Raw genomic sequence first — 18,430 nt, 5'->3', positions numbered from 1 at the left:
AAAAAATGATATCGTTGACCAAACTGGTGCTCCGAATCTACCTCCCTTGTGGAAATAGTGAGAAATCTCCGAATCTACCTCCCTTATGGAAATAGTGAGAAATCTCCTGCTTGAACTAGCTCTCCCCAAAGAGAAGTAGCCCATCGAGACTATACAAACCTTCCCAAGAAACTCAAAGAGTATCCTAACCCCATGATGGAGGAGCAAAGGAAACAAGTCCCAAGAGGTAATGAGGAAGATGTAGAACCTATCCTAGAGCAAGTGATCGAGTACAAACCATTGACCTCGCTTGAGCATATCCTAGACCCCATCATTCCAGAGCCAATCATAGAACATGTGAGGGAACCTCATAACTTGCTAAAGGCCTTGATCGAGCCATGTCTATTCCTTGATCGAGCCTTCGCTATTCTTAAGAGGGTACAGAAATATAGTAGGTTTGGCAACTCTACCTCTACAACCAATCCACCCACACCTTGCATTTCTAGATGCAATAAAAGAGGACTTAGTGGGAGGCGAAAGTTGGCCAAGGTGATTGGTGATGACTTCATTTTGAGCCCTTCAAAGCATTGGCCAAGGTGATTGGTGATGACTTCATTTTGAGCCCTTCAAAGCATTGGCCCTTCAAAGCCCTTCATTTTGAGCCCTTCAAAGCATTGGCTCCTAGGGAGAAGACCTGCTAAGGAAGATTTAGTGCACATCCACTACACGATAGTAGGTCCAACTAGCCCACTTATCCTCTTGATAAGTTCACTTTTGCAAGGAAATTATTGGCTTTGGAGAGATCTATCTGACTGTAGAGTTTGAAGAGGATGAGGATGAAACATGCCACATTGAGTGCTTTTCCCCACCAAGACTAAAGGATAGTTGAAAGGGCCTATGAATAATATTAGACACTATATTATAAAGTGATGAGATGAATGTCGTGTTTCCTATCATTAAAAAAGGAATGACAGTCTCCTAAATCTTGGATGATGGTATTGATGTCAACATAATCAACAAGCAATTTTACTGGGAGGCCTGGGAAAAGCCTAGCACTCATAGACACAAAGCCTCATGGTCAAGCTTGCTAATGGGAGCTAAACCATGCGATGTCCTTTAGGATGCAAAAATTAATATCTTAAGACTAAACTTCTACCACTTATTCATGGTGATGGATTTCTAGAGAAGAGGGTACACTATGATCCTTGAAACATGGAAGACACATGGTTTTGGTTTGTGATTGGGAAACCAATCCTTGAAAATACATAACAATGAAGAATCATCCATGGTTCAACGCATTCTTGCCTAATACAACTGTGTCCAAACCGTTTTGATCAACGCTTATAAATGTTGCAACAAGTTGTTAGATAGTGAAGATGAGAACCTAGACTATGAGTCTCTTCCAGAGCCTGATGACTTTGAGGATTGGTGGATTCATGTCTTGGCAAACCATGGGAACTCTTTCACAAAATGTTAGAAAAAGGTTTGCAAGACTAGATGGGATGGAGACAACCTCCTTGTTCATGCTTAGTATACCTAGTCTCATCTATTGCCTCAACGAAAAAATATGCTCCCACATTGCCCAATAGCTAAGAAGGAGAATACCACATAGGAAGCCTAAGAAGTATGTTCTCCTATGAAGATGAACCTTCGTTATAGCTTCACTATGTTAAGGCCGTGGATTTTTTTTTCCTGATTGGCCTTAAACCCAAGATCCTCCCATAATTACCATTTGTTCATCGCCTGTAGTAGGCGATGTTGCCAAGGGAGCACCTAGTGGGGAAGGACATCGCATATGAAAAAATCGCCATTGGAATTTTGCACGACAGGCAAGTCTGCCCATTAAAAGAAAACCCGATATAACATCAACAACCTTGCATGCCATATTTCCATGGGAACAACAAACTATAAAACCATGGACATGGCTTTCTTAACAGATCTTGTTGAAGGACCATACCAATAACAAGTAGCCTCCATAAAGATGCCTAATGCTGTGCTCATCTTCTTTCCTTTTTAGCTTTCTGGCCATTGTCATTATGTTTTTACTCATTTTTTTGGTAGGGATGATGCACTTTTGAAGCTTGCGTACCCAATAACTTGTTTTGGTTCTAACCATTAATTTGGATGGATGTAGGTGAGGTGCTTCCCCTAGGTGACATTTTGATACATATCAATCTTGTGAAGGCACACGATAAAATATAGTCAAAGGTTTAAACTACAAGCCGCTTATTAATGGGTTACTTGCCTCTCAATTTCTATAGGATCTTACAAAGGTCATTGTGTCTTAAATATGGAGTATGATGTAATTTGATTCTTTCGATGAATTTGTATTTCGAACAAATATCATGTAGTAATTTAGTTGATTGTCTAACACACACATAAGATTGCAGCTTCTCCTCTTTTTCTTGCTTCTTGAGAAACTCCTTGTTTTTCTAGTGCCCAACTTATGCATTAGGAAGCCTGAACTACGTCCTCGTGTGAAACGGACAAGGTTTTTGTTTTTGTGTGGTTTTTTTTTTGCAACGTTTCATGCAATGTAATCATTCTCGGCGGCCACAATATGGGTTCGGCTTCTCAGCCCACCAAAGCGTAAAGACTCGAACTCTCGTACAATCCACCGGTGCTTTTTTATTTTAGTTTTTCATTTTAATTAGGGTTTCCGGGTTGCGTGTGCGCGCAGGTCCGGTGGCAAGGTTTCCTTCAAGGTCACTCTTACTTCAGATCCAAAGCTGCCATTCAAAGTGTAAGTGCCTTTGATCAATTATAATTATGCACTGTAGCGTTATGTGTAATTATTATTAAAAATTTAAATTTTGGATTGTATTCTTCATGATGATGTACGCTATGTAGACATGGCGCTTTTGACATCTGATTCCATGCAAGGTCATACTTCTCCTATGGGGATGAAGTGGGGCTTTCATGAAGGAAGCATCGGTTGCAGTGTTGAGGTTGGCTGATCCAAGATCTTAGTTGAATCTTGAACTATGATAAGGAGAGTGTAAGGTGAAACAAAAAAATGGGAAAACTACCGTCGCAGGTTTGTTGGATAAGTATGAATCCAGCGGCTAGATGCTGCCTGGATAGCTTGCATGGCAGACGTCCTCAAAGTGGAAAAACATTGATTGGCTCTACTCGGGTTGTCCATGGCTTCAGCACCTGGATGAGACATCTTTGACGTTGTCCACTTCGTGGCACTTGGTCCATCAAAGTTGAAAGATGCATGTCCATTTAAACCAATGGCTTGAAAGAGTGCAAAGCTTGCTTGCTGTGCTCATGTGAAGGTGGCGTGATTAGGTCTCTTGGTTGGTCTTTCTGTTTGTGTTTGCCACCAAGCACGATAGTGTCAAAGGTCATCACCAAAAGGTCAATGAATCGGTGCTATTGTTTTCATAGCTTAACTGTGATCACACACCAAGCACGATAGTGTCAAAGGTCATCACCAAAAGGTCAATGAATTGGTGCTATTGTTTTCATAGCTTAATTGTGATCACACACCATAACAGTTAGTTGGAAAGATTAGGGGTAGGATATGGGTTCTCCGTCAAGATCATCATTGTTCATTTTCATGTTTTGGAATATACAATAGATTAGGGTTCACATCTCTTTGTTTGAGGTGTGGCTATCTTCAGGAGTCCTAGTGACATTGCCTTTGGGATTGCTTGAAGGCTTAGCAGGTTTGGAGAGGAATCTCCGCATTTTCGCTACGGGAAACCACCCCGCTGGCATAGTTTTTTGGGCCACTGAGGCCGAGGCTTCCATGGCATATTAGGAGGATGGTGGGGGCCTTGTCTTGTAGGCCCGGTTCTTGCGAGAGATGGGAGATTTGTTGTAGTATTGCTGCGTGGCATATTTGGAGAGCTCGCTCTAAGCGAGGCCATTGATGGCACCCTCACCCTGCCTATAAATCCCCCCATAGGACCACGTGATACACAAGCTAAACACACAATGTCATGTGCATGCACATGGACATGGTAATCCCAAGGCTAAATCCCTGATTTGCAGGAGATAAAACACTGGATTTTGGAGCATTAGCAACTGTCATAGGCATGGAAGGCATGGTTGTGGACCAGGACTCGTGTCGGCCAGTAGATTGAGCATCTACATGATGGTGTCAGCAAACGATTGCAATGATTGATTTATTCATGTCTAGGGAAGTGCCCGACAGCAGCAGCAGCAGGTCGGCCAGTTCACTTGTCCTTCAAAGGCCTATAAAAGGCGGTCGATCTAGTCATAGACCATCATCCTGTTCTATGACTGAATGAATCACAATAACCCATAAGGCCCTTATATAGTGACTATTGCTACTATAAATAACAATCCAGCTATGAAGAGCCACTAACAATGGTTTATCAATAGTAATTAATCCTAGCCACCCGTAATCTGCACATGGCCTCTCGCTCCTTAATCCTAACTTGATTAGGCCCTAATCTTGAGGATTAGTGTTACGTACATAACATACTTCCCCCCCTAAGACCTTTCCTCTCTAGGAAACAAAATCAGGAAATCTCCGCTCTAAACTAGCAAGTGTCTCCTAAGTCGAGTTCTCCACGGCCTTATCTTTCCACTTGATCTTATACTTAGGGATCAACTTAATCCTAAGAGTTCTCTCCTTGAAATCCAACATAAGCTCTGGCTCATGTGGAATAAAGGACAAGTCAACCACTACCAGCTCCTAAGGTGTAACTATGTTATCCTCAGCTCCCAGTTTCTCCTTGAGTCTACTCACATGAAAAATTGGACAAACTTTTACATTAGGAGGCAATTCTAATTTATAAGCCACCTCACCAATTTTAGGGGACAACTTCTCAACCTTCCCCATCCATAACATTTCATAACTGTTGGGTATCCGTCGATAAACAAGCATTCCCTCGGAAAACTCCCTCGGGTGAATGTATGTCACATGCACTCTGCACTCAGTGCATGGTGACAAGATGGCTCATCATCAGAAGTGCAGCAGTTGTACAGTTTTAGAACCTAATAGGATGATATTTGTCGTACGCCGTGACCCCATTATACATCCTCAGTCCAGGATAAGTCAGGCATGAGCTACGTAGGTCATTCCTCAGCCTTAGAGTGGGTTAGTCAGTTAGTCAAGTCCCTTAACCCACTTGGAGAGAATCATTCATGCATGTAGAGTCAGTAGAAGCCTTAGGGTTTGCATCAGAAAGCACTCTGCATCTTGCATAATATGCATACATATGCCTGTGCATCATTTAGAACATCCCCAAAGCCTTAGGGAATTTACTGGAATTTATCTGGTATTTTTTCCATATTTATTAGTATTTATTTAGCATTATTTGCATTATTGGGCGTTTATAAATATTAACTTTATTAAATGACCAACCTCCAGTTAGTATAAATAGGCTTGCCTAGAGCCTCTTTTCCTCATTCAGTCTTCATTGTGCTAAGAGCTCTCCTCCTTCTTGCTTTCAGCCCAAGACTAATCCAGCCCTAGAGCCCATAAGCTTTCTTCTCCAGCCCTTGAGAACCATAGCTTCAGCCCAGCCCTAGGCGCCTGCATTCAGCCCTGTTTCAGCCTCAGTTCAGGCCCAGATTCAGCATACTATTCATCCTCAGTTCAACGCCGGATTCAGCAGTTTGCAGCCTGCATATACCTGCGTTTTTGTCCAGCAATGAGCAGTTTTCTCTGCGTTTTTGCACAGCCGTACAGCAGCAGCTCCTGCAGCCCCTGTTTCTCATGCGTTTCAGTCCTCAGCCCTCTCTACACCTCAGCGTTTCTGTCCACAGCAGATTCCAGCCCTGAAGGTTCAGTCTACAGCAGTTTCCAGCCCTGAATCTGCTGTTTGCATCAGTGTCCAGCATTCTGTGCATCATCCACACATGCAGCAGTCATCTGGTGAAGGTAACACAGCATTCATAAGTGTTTTCAGCATTCTAACATAGTGTAGAACAGTCCACCTTCTTCTTCTCTCAGCCTCAGGTGTGCAGCCCTTCCTCATGCCCTTGGGAAGAGTGCATAGGCTCGAGATCAAGTCATCAAGGTGTTTCTACAGCAGTGTACAGATCAGCCGCTCTCCGATCCTCCGAGATCTTGCGTTTGGCTTATCTACAGTCCAAAGTCATTCTCTCTAAAGTAATAAAGCAAATACTATCTCGTTATCGGGATAGGGGGCCCTTCAGTGGGTAATTCGGGACCCAATCTGGTGTACAGTTCTCATATCTCTCTCTCTCATCTCTTTAAAGTTTGAAGTAATGAAATGGATTGCTAAACTCACGAAACTCAAGATACAGAAGACGGTGTGAGCATTTGTGTGACAGGATCAACCAATACAAAGACTTCCGCTGCATATCACATTGGTATTAGATTCAGATAGTCCACACACCGTATCCTAGCGTGGGGCATCCTCGGATGGTTAGATTGCGTTCCGGCACGACCACCGACTTCAGCATCATGTCTACAGGAGAGAGTACTCATCAGCCGGAAGACGTCTCCCCCGAAGGAGACCTTGTTCTTTCGCCTACAGAGCAGACACCATAGCTCTTCTTAGAGCTCAGAACCAGCTACTCATGGAGCGTTTCCAACTCTTGGAGGCAGCAGCAGCAGTACGTCCTTCTACACCTCCAGCAGCACCCGACTACATCTCCCTCTTCTTTCAGATGGAACAACAAAGGAGAGAGGATGAGGCCCGAAGGAGAGGAGAAAAAGAAGAAAGACGGGACTATGAGGAAGCCCAACGCAGGATCGACGAAGATTGGCGTCAGGCTGACCTTGCCGCTCGGGAACACCAACGTGAGCTTGATCGAGAACGTATGTTACTCGAACACCAACGGGAAAAGGAGGCCATACACTTGAGGTATTAGCAGCTCTCCTCAGTCTCCCATAGGTGTCACCAGCTAGCATCCCGCAGCAGCATCAACCACCATCATTCGCAGTCAACCGAATTTTAGCAAGTATGATGGTAAGTGTGATCATTCTTCAGTTAATCAATTTATTCATCAGTTTAATGCTCATTTTCCATTAGCTAAGATCACAAACCCACAAGACAAAGTCCACTTAGCGGCTCCCCATCTCACTGGTGAGGCAGTCACTTGGTGGCAGCATTGGTCTAGTATTCATACTGACCAGGCCACAGGTGTCACAGCCTTTGACTGGGACATCTTTGTCCATGACCTGAAGATCAGATTTCTCCCGCCCCAGTACATGACCGGTCTGAAAGACGAGTTCTATGGACTCAGACAGAACGGATCCCCAGTGCTTCAGTTTTCCGGTAAGGTTATTACTTTAGCACAGCAGTTAGGGTTATCTGAGCAGGCCAAGATGGAGCAATTCATTCGTGGATTGGACTCCAACATTCGGTTCACAGTTCATAACTTTGAACCAAGTACATATGACCGGGCTCTGACTCTCGCTCAGAATGAAGAAATGAAGCTCAATGGGTGCAGGCCCAAGCAGACATCTCAGTCCAATACCAAACCCCAGCAGCAGCAGCAGCAGCAATCAGCTGCACAGACAGGGAAAGGTAATGCATCTTCTAAAGATGCTAAGAAGGACAGCAGTAATAGCTCCAGTTCAGGGGGTAAGAAGGATAAGAAAATCCCTGATGAAAAGGCTAAAGCAGGCATTACTGGAGGTTATCTTCCTCCAGAGGAGCAAAGGAAGTACCAGTCAGAAAATAGATGTTTTTTCTGTCATATTATAGGGCATGGTAAGAAGGATTGCCACAAATGGCAAGCGGCACAAGCTGCCAAAGCCCCTTCTGCCACAGTTGCCACAGCCTCCCCAGCTCCTCCAGCCCCGCCTACTACCTCAAATGCAGTTCAACTTTTACCTTCCATGCATCCTATGCCATCCGTGGTATTTGATGCTAAGCAGGAGGATGAGAGCGATGCTGCTCAGAAGAGCCTTATCCGAGCTTATGGCTCTGCCCAGGGCCGACAGTTTGTAGTCCTTTTCGATATGGGTAGTTCTGAAGACGCCATCTCTCCCCAGTTGGCTAATAAATTGAACTGCACTTTAGTCTCATATCATTTGGATGTGGACGGGTTTACACCTGGTCTTCGCACCCACATTTCCCAGAAGGCACAGTAGTTTGCCTTTGAAGTTCAGAAGGCCTCATTTCAACGAGATTTCATCGTCTCCCCTCTGTTAGGGTATGACATGATCTTAGGAATTCAGTGGTTCCGTCAGAATGAGCCTATTCCCAATTGGGGGCAGGACACTTTTACTATTTGTAAAGGTTTTCCTGAGTCTGTCATGATTCGTGGGGATAGAAGCATTCTTGGCATCCCATTGATTTCACATCTCCAGGCCAGACGAGCTATCCGCAAGGGAACAGAAGGAGCACTCCTTTATGTTCGTGCTCAAACAGCCCCTCCCTCATTAGTAGCATCCCTTACATCTTCAGTCCCTCAGTTAGCAGACCTCCTATCCAGACACCAGGACATTATGCTTAGGGACGATCTCCCACCCAGTCTCCCACCCTCTCGCCTTGAGGACCATCACATTGATTTGGTCCCTGGATCAGATCCTCCTAGCAGGTTTCTCTATCGTCTTTCCAAGACTTCAGAGGGCGAGTTAGAAAAGCAGTTATCTGAGCTTCTCCGAGCCGGATTCATTCGGTCTTCTTCCTCCCCATTTGCTGCACCTATCCTATTTGTCCAAAAGAAGGACAAGTCTGCACGCCTTTGTGTAGACTACAGGGCATTAAACAAACTCACTATCAAGAATAAGTTTCCTATGCCCAGGATAGAGTACATTTTGGAGCGTTTAGATGATGCTAAGTTTTTCACTAAGATCGACCTCAAGAGTGGTTACCATGAGGTCCGCATTTCTGAAGCTGACATTCCAAAAACAGCTTTCAGGACAGAGCGTGGTCACTACGAGTTCATAGTCATGCCTTTTGGGCTTACAAATGCACCCGCAACGTTCAATAAAAGGATTTTCGCAGTCCACATTGGGATGTGTGTTTTCATATTCCTTGATGACATACTAGTCTTCTCAGCCACTGCGGAGCAGCATGAGAAAGATGTGGAGAAAGTCTTGCAACTTTTGCGAGATAATCAGCTCTACATAAATGCCAAAAAGTCTATCTTTGGTGCTAAGGAAGTTCAGTATTTGGGCTACATCATCGGTTCCGATGGGATTCGACTGGACCCATCAAAGGTTCAGGACATCTTAGATTGGGACATTCCTAAGACCGCCCAAGAAATCCGTTCATTCGTAGGTCTTTGTCAGGCCTATAGTACCCATGTCCATCAGTTTTCCAACCTTGCAGCACCTCTTACCGACTTGCTCAAGGGGGTGAAGACTCGCAAGCAGAAAGTCTCAGTTACAGGTAAGGCACTTGATGCATTCCGTGCACTCCAGAAAGCTGCCTCAGAAGCACTTGTATTAAAGTTAGCATCATGGGACGAACCTTTCGAGGTCATCACCGATGCCAGCAATGTAGCCATAGGTGCAGTCCTCAAGCAGGACAATAGACTTGTGGCGTATTACAGCAGAAAGTTGGATGTCGCCGAAAAGAATTATTCGGTATATGACAAAGATCACAGCGCTCAAACATTGGAAGCCTTTTCTTTATGGATAGGCTTTCACAGTGAAAACAGACCACCAAGCACTTAAGTGGCTTCATACTATGCCAAGTGCCCAGTGGAGTGATCGACAGGCCAGGTGGAGTCAGATCTTCCAACAGTTTGGAGGTATGATTGAATACATCCCTGGTAAGCATAACCCAGTAGCAGATGCTCTCAGTCGAATGTCCAGCATCCAGGCAGTCCAAGAAGCTACCATTCTCGAAATCACGGGGAAGGACTTGGATAGTATGAAAGACCAATATGTCGACTCCCCTGAGTTTGGTACTCAGCATAGTTTGGCCCTCACTTCTGAGCCTGGCCACTATTCAGTACAGAATGGTTGGTTGTTCTACAAGAATCATCTCTGTGTTACTCGGGAAAAGCGTTCTGCTCTTCTCCACGATGCCCATGACTCCTTAGTTGGAGGACATAGGGGTATCAACAGTATCCTCGAGAAATTAGAACGGTCCTTTTATTGGCCAAAGATGAGGCGTGATGTCTATGCACATGTACAAGCCTGTAAGATTTGTCAAAAAGTCAAGGTTCCCCATACAAAGAAGGCAGGTTTACTTCAACCTTTGCCTATTCTCGACGGACCTTTTATCGACATATCTATGGACTTTGTAGGGCCTCTACCAGCATCCACTGGATCCCGTAACACTTAGTGTTTTACCATTGTGGATTGCTTTAGTAAGTTCTGCATGCTCATCCCATGCAAGCATACGGCCACAGCCGAGGACGTAGCCCGTCTGTTTCTCAAGCATTGGTATCCAATTTGTGGTTTGCCTAGCACCATAACATCAGATAGAGATTCCAAGTTTACCTCGCATTTCTGGAGGGCATTATTTGAAAATTTTGGAACTAAGTTGCAGTTGTCTAGTGCATTCCATCCCCAAACAGATGGCCAGACAGAAATTTATAATCAATTGGCCTTTGATGTCCTCAAGTCATACTGTCATGACCAGCAGTCCAAATGGGAGCACTATCTTCCGTTGGTCCAAGCTATCTTGAACGACACTCATTTATCCACTGTTGGACGGACTCCATATGAAGCAGCCTTTGGTCGCCGTTTTTCTTCTCTTTTGACGAGAATGGTGTCTCCATCTTTAGAGGCTAATAAAACCACGGAAGCATTTTTCGAGATTATTGAGTCAGTCAAGGACCGCTTGACCAAAGCTCAGGAAGCATATAGCAGACAGGCAAATAAATCTAGACGAGATGTCCACTTCAAGGAAGGGGATTGGGTCTATTTGCGTATCATGAAGCAGAGATTGAAACAAGTGGGCAAATGTTGTCCCAAGCTTTCATTCCGTAGTTTTGGCCCTTTTCCAATAGTTAGGTTTCTTGGCTAAAACCATATGTTGGTCCAGAAGTGTTTGATGTTTCAGATGAACAGCAGCCAGACGTGGTAGACGAGGCAGAAGTTACTGAGCCTGAGCAGATCCTTCTTCATCGATGGAAGCATGGTTCCGGTCGACGAATTCGTCAGTTCTATACGAAGTTCCGAGATCGAGGCACCCACGAAGCCGTATGGCTTGACGAGGAGTTCTTCCAGGAGTACCCCCAGTTATTGGTGGACTACTTGGAAGCCATGAACCTGCCGCCAAGCTAATCAGGAGGGAATGTCACATGCACTCTGCACTCAGTGCATGGTGACAAGATGGCTCATCATCAGAAGTGCAGCAGTTTTACAGTTTTAGAACCCAATAGGATGATATTTGTCGTACGCCGTGACCCCATTATACATCCTCAGTCCAGGATAAGTCAGGCACGAGCTACGTAGGTCATTCCTCAGCCTTAGTGGGGCAGTCAGTTAGTCAAGTCCCTTCACCCACTTGGAGAGAATCATTCATGCATGTAGAGTCAGTAGAAGCCTTAGGGTTTGCATCAGAAAGCACTCTGCATCTTGCATAATATGCATACATATGCCTGTGCATCATTTAGAACATCCCCAAAGCCTTAGGGAATTTATTGGAATTTATCTGGTATTTTTTCTATATTTATTAGTATTTATTTAGCATTATTGGGCATTTATAAATATTAACTTTATTAAATGACCAACCTCCAGTTAGTACAAATAGGCTTGCCTAGAGCCTCTTTTCCTCATTCAGTTTTCATTGTGCTAAGAGCTCTCCTCCTTCTTGCTTTCAGCCCAAGACTAATCCAGCCCTAGAGCCCATAAGCTTTCTTCTCCAGTCCTTGAGAACCATAGCTTCAGCCCAGCCCTAGGCACCTGCATTCAGCCCTGTTTCAGCCTCAGTTCAGGCCCAGATTCAGCATACTATTCATCCTCAGTTCAACGCCGGATTCAGCAGTTTGCAGCCTGCATATACCTGCGTTTTTGTCCAGCAATCAGCAGTTTTCTCTGCGTTTTTGCACAGCCGTACAGCAGCAGCTCCTGCAGCCCCTGTTTCTCATGCGTTTCAGTCCTCAGCCCTCTCTACACCTCAGCGTTTCTGTCCACAGCAGATTCCAGCCCTGAAGGTTCAGTCGACAGCAGTTTCCAGCCCTGAATCTGCTGTTTGCATCAGTGTCCAGCATTCTGTGCATCATCCACACATGCAGCAGTCATCTGGTGAAGGTAACACAGCATTCATAAGTGTTTTCAGCATTCTAACATAGTGTAGAACAGTCCACCTTCTTCTTCTCTCAGCCTCAGGTGTGCAGCCCTTCCTCATGCCCTTGGGAAGAGTGCATAGGCTCGAGATCAAGTCATCGAGGTGTTTCTACAGTAGTGTACAGATCAGCCGCTCTTCGATCCTCCGAGATCTTGCGTTTGGCTTATCTACAGTCCAAAGTCATTCTCTCTAAAGTAATAAAGCAAATACTATCTCGTTATCGGGATAGGGGGCCCTTCAGTGGGTAATTCGGGACCCAATCTGGTGTACGGTTCTCATATCTCTCTCTCTCATCTCTTTAAAGTTTGAAGTAATGAAATGGATTGCTAAACTCACGAAACTCAGGATACAGAAGACGGTGTGAGCATTTGTGTGACAGGATCAACCAATACAAAGACTTCCGCTGCATATCACAATGTAGCATGCAATAGGTTGACTGTCGTAATGCACAACAAAGCTGTCATGTGCAAGATGTGCAGGCTGATCCCAGGGCTGACCCTTGAGGGGCAACAGATAAAAAGACAAGACTAGAACCAAATTTGGAGCTTGTGCTGCCAGGAGAACCTTGTGGAGAGGTCAAGACGCTCTTGGCTAGTTTTGATGGAGTATTTCTCTGTCAGCAGTTGTAGCATGGTACTTGAATATTTGTCTTGGACCTAGCCGACAGTAGGTCCAGGATAGTCCATGAAGGTTTTTCCAGCCCTATAAAAGGGCACACTTGCTCATGGTTAGATTTGTTCAGCCCCACATGGACTGGATCACTAGATTAGGTTTAGATAAAGACTCTCATGAGTCAGGACCACCTTTTGAAGAGGCAATTATGGTTGCAAGACTTGTACACCTTTTTGTACATTATGAATATATTGAATACTCCAGGACCATCATGATTGGCCATATATTGGCCAAACTATACGAGCACTCATGCAGAGGATGGGGGATTGAGAGCAGCAGGCCAGGTAGGCTTTCGACGAGCCTTCTTGACCATCAACCACATTTTTACATTGAGGTGCCTGATTGATCAGGCCAAGGCACGGAGGCAACGGCTCTATTGTTGCTTTGTGGATTTCCGCAAGGCATTTGATACTGTGCCCAGAGAGCGCCTCTTTCGGCGACTACAGACACCAGGGATACCCTCAGACAGGATGTGGGGCATATACAGGCTATATGAACAGGTCTTCGGGAGAGTCCGATGCCCAGGAGGCTTGTCCGACACAGTTGCTAGCACCATTGGTGTGAAGCAGGGGTGCCCGCTCTCCCCCACGCTCTCTGGGCTCTATATTGATGAGGTGGTCGATTACATCACACAGGGAGGAGGCTCTGGGGTTGAGCTATCAGGTATTACTGTCCATGTTATGCTTTATGCTGATGACATCGTCTTGGTATCCGACACGCAGGTTGGGCTTCAAAGACACCTTGTGGCTCTTGATGACTTTTGCGCACAGCAGGGTTGGGAAAACCAACGTTATAATCTTCCACACCTCACCCGCAGTCAGGAGCCACACTACTCTCACATTGGGTCGAGGTGGTGAGCTCTTATGTTTACCTTGGCATCACATTTACTAGCTGAGCTGGACGCTTCTCCATGGCTCAGGCAGTTCGAGACTGAGACCCAGCTCTTGCTAGCCTTGAGCGTCAGTGTCATCAGGCACATTTTCAGGAACCCCGCACGAAGGGGTGGCTCTTTGATACATTAGTGACACCAGCCTTGATGTATGCAGCAGCGGTTTGGGCACCAGGGCTTGCAGCCTCCACATGGGTACAGCTGGAGAGACCACAGATCTTGATGCTCTCGAGGATGATACGCAGCAAACCATCCGTCCCGCATGACATTGTTCGAGTTGAGTTTGCTGCACCACCTATGGCAGTGGAGGCATTGTTCCAGACGATCTTTATATACAGGATGAGGCCCGAGGGAGATGCCCACGGAGAGATTATCCCGCCGAGCATCCAGACAGCTGGCCGAGGCTGGACACTGGATCTTGGTATGCATAGATGCTATAGTGGTTCTCACATCATGGGATAGACATTGAGCGGTTGCCACCTTTTCAGTATGATCAGTCTGCTCCACGGGGTTACTTCTCTCTCAATGAGAGGAACAGAGTGATGAGACATGACATATGGCAGCGCTACATACAGGAGACATGGACAGCACCAGAGAGCCCACTACCATCGAAGATGCTGTATTACAGAGACCACTTTATTAGCATCTCAGGGGATGGGTTTATACAGCGACCGCGGTATATGGATGTATACATGCCACACAGCTCTTGCGTTGCTATTGGACAGCTACGAGTCTCATCACATCAGCTAGAGATAGAGGCTGGGAGAGCGGCACGGGTTCCCAGAGCCGAGTGGATATGCAGATTGTGCCGCGAGGAGGTGGAGACTGAGGATCACTTTGTATGTAGATGTAGAGCCCACTAGGGGTCAAAGATAGTTATGCAGGATTGTTTGAGGAGCACTCTTCACTACATCAGTGGATGGAGGCCTTGGACCAGTGACAGCTTGGCAGACTACTACTAGAGCTTCATAGTTCTTGAGAGAGACTCCTCCAGACACCTGCTCCCACTAGGGGTGGGAGACAGTCCCAGCTCACAGATTTCTTCCAGAGAGCTATGCCAGTGTCAGCTGATGTACCACGTGGGGTGACCGCACAGAGAGCAGAGAAATTGAGAGCCAGGAGGAGACCTAGACAGACTGGACACAGAGCACCCCGACTCCGTCACCGAGAGATAGCAGCTATCTGGATGAGACACCAGATGGAGACACAGGAGAGGCTAGCTCGCTTTCATTCAGACTCAGGGTACATGTTCACGCCACTCACAGCCTCAGCATCGGCGATGTATGATATCTTATATTCCTCTTATGGCACTGGATGGAGTTAGACAGAGATCTGCATAGCATGCTTGTACTACCCCTTCAGCATATAGAGATGCATCTTGCCTTAGCACTCCATCCACATCCCCACTCCCCTTTATATTGTTTGTATATGGGCTCCACCGATCCATGATGATTCACAGCTGTATCCAGACACATGCACACTTTTTCTTCTCTTTCTTTTCCTTTTCTTTCGATGACCGGAAGAACATAGTTGTACTATTTTTTGTCTCATAGGCCGACTTTGGCCTCTCGTAGACGTTAATATATCTTTCTCTCTCTCTCTCTCTCTCTCTCTTCGACAGTTTCTCTCTCTCTCTCTCTCTCTCTCTCTCTCTCCAGGATCATGGACTTCCTGGATCAGAGATGCCTGGGACTTTTTCTTCTAGAGCTCCGTAGACACAGGGAGTCCTTAGTGAGATTCAGATCAGGTGTACTTGTTGGAGGACTAGCACAGAGAGCTCTCACCGACTTCTTCCATACCAGCAGTCCGAGGGCCGATCCACCCAGGTACTCCAGTGATGTCTTGAAAAATTCACTTTTCTCTGGATTGACAAAAAGTGCATTATCTCGCAAAACCTGAAAAACTTGATGTAGATGCTTTTTGTGCTCATTGATTGAAGCATTTGTTAAATTTTTTTTATGCATCTCAAGTGAGGTCGGCCAAGTCCATTTGTGGATATATAAGCATCCTAGCTCCATTGTACAAATATATCTAATTCATTGTTGTTGTGTTGGTTCGAATACTCTCTCTCTCTCTCTACCTCTCTCTAGCGTTTGTGCACCCTCTCTCTCGCATTTTTGCCCAGTTCGCCTCTCTGCCACCCGCCATTTCGCATTTTCGCCCTTCTGGCCCCGCTGCCCAGTTCGCCTCTCTGCCCCCGCCATTTCGCATTTTTGCCCAGTTCGCCTCTCTGGCCCCGCTGCCCAGTTCGCCTCTCTGCCCCCGCCATTTCGCATTTTTGCCCAGTTCGCCTCTCTGCCCCCCGCCATTTCGCATTTTCGCCCTTCTGGCCCCGCTGCCCAGTTCGCCTCTCTGCCCCCGCCATTTCGCATTTTTGCCCAGTTCGCCTCTCTGCCCCCCGCCATTTCGCATTTTCGCCTCTCTGCCCCCGCTGCCCAGTTCGCCTCTCTGCCCCCGCCATTTCGCATTTTTGCCCAGTTCGCCTCTCTGCCCCCCTTTCCCCACCCACCCTTGCTCTCTCTGCCCCCCTTTCCCCACCCACCCTTGCTCAGGCCCCCAAGGCAGAAACATAACTCTCTCTCTCTCTCTCTCTCTCTCCTCCCTGCCTGTGGGAAGGACTGCAGAGTGATTTGGAGGAATGGCCCCGAGTCTCCAAGAGAAACTCGAGGCCCTCGAGATGGCAATGAAGGCATTAATCAAGGAGAACAAGAAGACATCCGATTCCAACCTCAATGAGGTGGAAAACAAACTACACAAGCACATCATAGCTCTCGAAGCACGGGTCACGAACCTCGAACAAGAGAACACGGCACTCAAGGAGGAGGTGAGTGCATTGAAAGTGGAAATGGTAGCCATCAAGAATGCTGAGAAGGAAGAAGGGGAGATCAATGACAACACTCTCACGGCCATCAAAGAAGAGATCTCCAAGGAGATCACAAAGGACATGGAAGGAAAGCTCGAAGCCAAGCAGTCAGGATGGGTCGAGGTGGTGAAGAAGAACATCCGTAAAGAAGTGAGAGAGGAAACTCAAAGGGAAGAAAACCAAATCATTCACGCCACCATTGAGGAGGAGAAGATGAGGCATGCCCGCCGCCTCAACATTCGAGTCACAGGTATAGCCGAGACACCCGACTCCACTCCCGAGAAAGATGGACAGCTTCTATGCATGAAGCTCGGCTACAAGGAAGAGCACCCTCTCCCCTTCACCAAAGCATGGAGAGCCGGGAAAGACTCAACACGCAAGCGAGCCCTCATCCTACAGTTTGCAGGAGAGACGGAGAGGGTCACCTTCATGAGGAAGAGGGTTATACTACGGGGTTTAGAGGGAGCTCCTATTTTCTTGGATGATGATCTCACGAGGATGCAGCTTGAGCATAGGAGAACTTGCATGCCACGAGTCTTACACGCGAGGAGAGAAGGCAAGAAGGCCTTCTATCGAGATGGTCGGGTCATCATTGATGGCCGGCCCATGGATTAGCGGTTTGGGGCCTATGGGACACAGACCAGGCCACTGACAGAGATACACATAGCAGTATGGAACTGTAATGGTTCACTATGGGTGCAGCCTGGACGACTGGAGCATGTTATGGTGGGGAGAGACATCATACTTCTGACAGAGACACATCAGAGCCCAGAGAGAGGGCTACCTCGAGTAGAGGGATTCCAGTGGGAGTCAGCATACAGGAGGACCACACGCCAGGGTACCTCGAGAGGGTCGGGGGGAGTAGCAGTCCTATTCAGACGAGAGCTACAGGGGAGACTGAGAGTGGTAGCACAGGATCCAGAGGCCAGATACATGTGGATCAGCTTACAGCTCTCACAGGACAGGGTTATATACATAGCTCTATGTTACTTTTCTCCATCAGGATCCTCTTATGTCATTACAGAGGACATGCCACAGGAGGAGGAGATAGGAGCCTCGCCATACACTTGTCTGTCAGAGGAGATTATGCATTATTCTACACTAGGGGAAGTATTTCTTACGGGCGACTTCAATGCCCACACACAGAGCAGACAGTGTGAGGTGTATGACTATGATGACATGGAGATCCTCCACCCTGTGGATCCAGAGGAGATAGGGGCTAGTCGGGCATCAGAGGACACTGGACCAGACAGAGGACATTATGGGGACCACTTACTAGAGTTGGGAGCCAGGCATCGTCTCGTTATTTATAACGGGATGCTACAGTGGCCGGGATCAGGAGGGCTGACATGCTTCCCACATGGGGGTCATACACGGACCGGAGGCACGGTGGTAGACTACATTATGGGGTCTTTGGAGGCATCACAGCTTGTCACCTCATTCTCCATTCCACCTCGTCCTATTGGGGCAGATCATACATACTTGGCATTTTCACTAGCCGGATCACCAGTATCACCAGCCCCCCACATACCGACGCCACACACTACCATCTACTTCACACATGACATGGCAGACATATACACTGGCAGAGTAGAGGATGGGCTCCTACTCATGGATCCCCTGGCATCTATGGATACCATTACAGCCCAGCTCGCATCACTCCTACACACGGCTGCATTACAGAGCTTCCCACATCGTGTACACTCAGGAGAGCCTGCGAGACCTGGGACTATGCCCCAGAACAGATGGTATGATGACGAGTGCAGAGCCCTATACTCACGACTCCGCATACAGAGAGCCTTGGGAGCCATCACAGAGCAGGAGTCGAGGAGAGAGATGAGGAGACTTACTCGCCGCAAAAGGCGGGCCTTCGCA

General features: G+C 46.8%; 1 protein-coding gene across 1 annotated transcript in view; it reads left to right on the top strand.

The window, feature by feature from the left end:
* Positions 1-2,452: 2,452 nt before the first annotated feature.
* The window catches only part of LOC147627390 (ubiquitin-fold modifier 1-like), a 39,207-nt gene continuing 23,229 nt past the window's right edge, over positions 2,453-18,430 (top strand). Inside the window, exons 1-2 of the mRNA XM_086816035.1 lie at positions 2,453-2,568; positions 2,660-2,722. Of these exons, the coding sequence (XP_086672161.1) occupies positions 2,540-2,568; positions 2,660-2,722 (92 nt within the window). The 5' untranslated portion in view covers positions 2,453-2,539. The remainder of the gene's footprint in view (positions 2,569-2,659; positions 2,723-18,430) is intronic.

This window comes from Cibotium barometz, chromosome 21 (assembly GCF_041138505.1).
Source record: "Cibotium barometz isolate CiBa-2024 chromosome 21, ASM4113850v1, whole genome shotgun sequence".
NCBI lineage: Eukaryota > Viridiplantae > Streptophyta > Polypodiopsida > Cyatheales > Cibotiaceae > Cibotium > Cibotium barometz.
The sequence above is the reverse complement of the archived record's forward strand: the minus strand, read 5'-3'. Positions and strand labels throughout refer to the sequence as shown.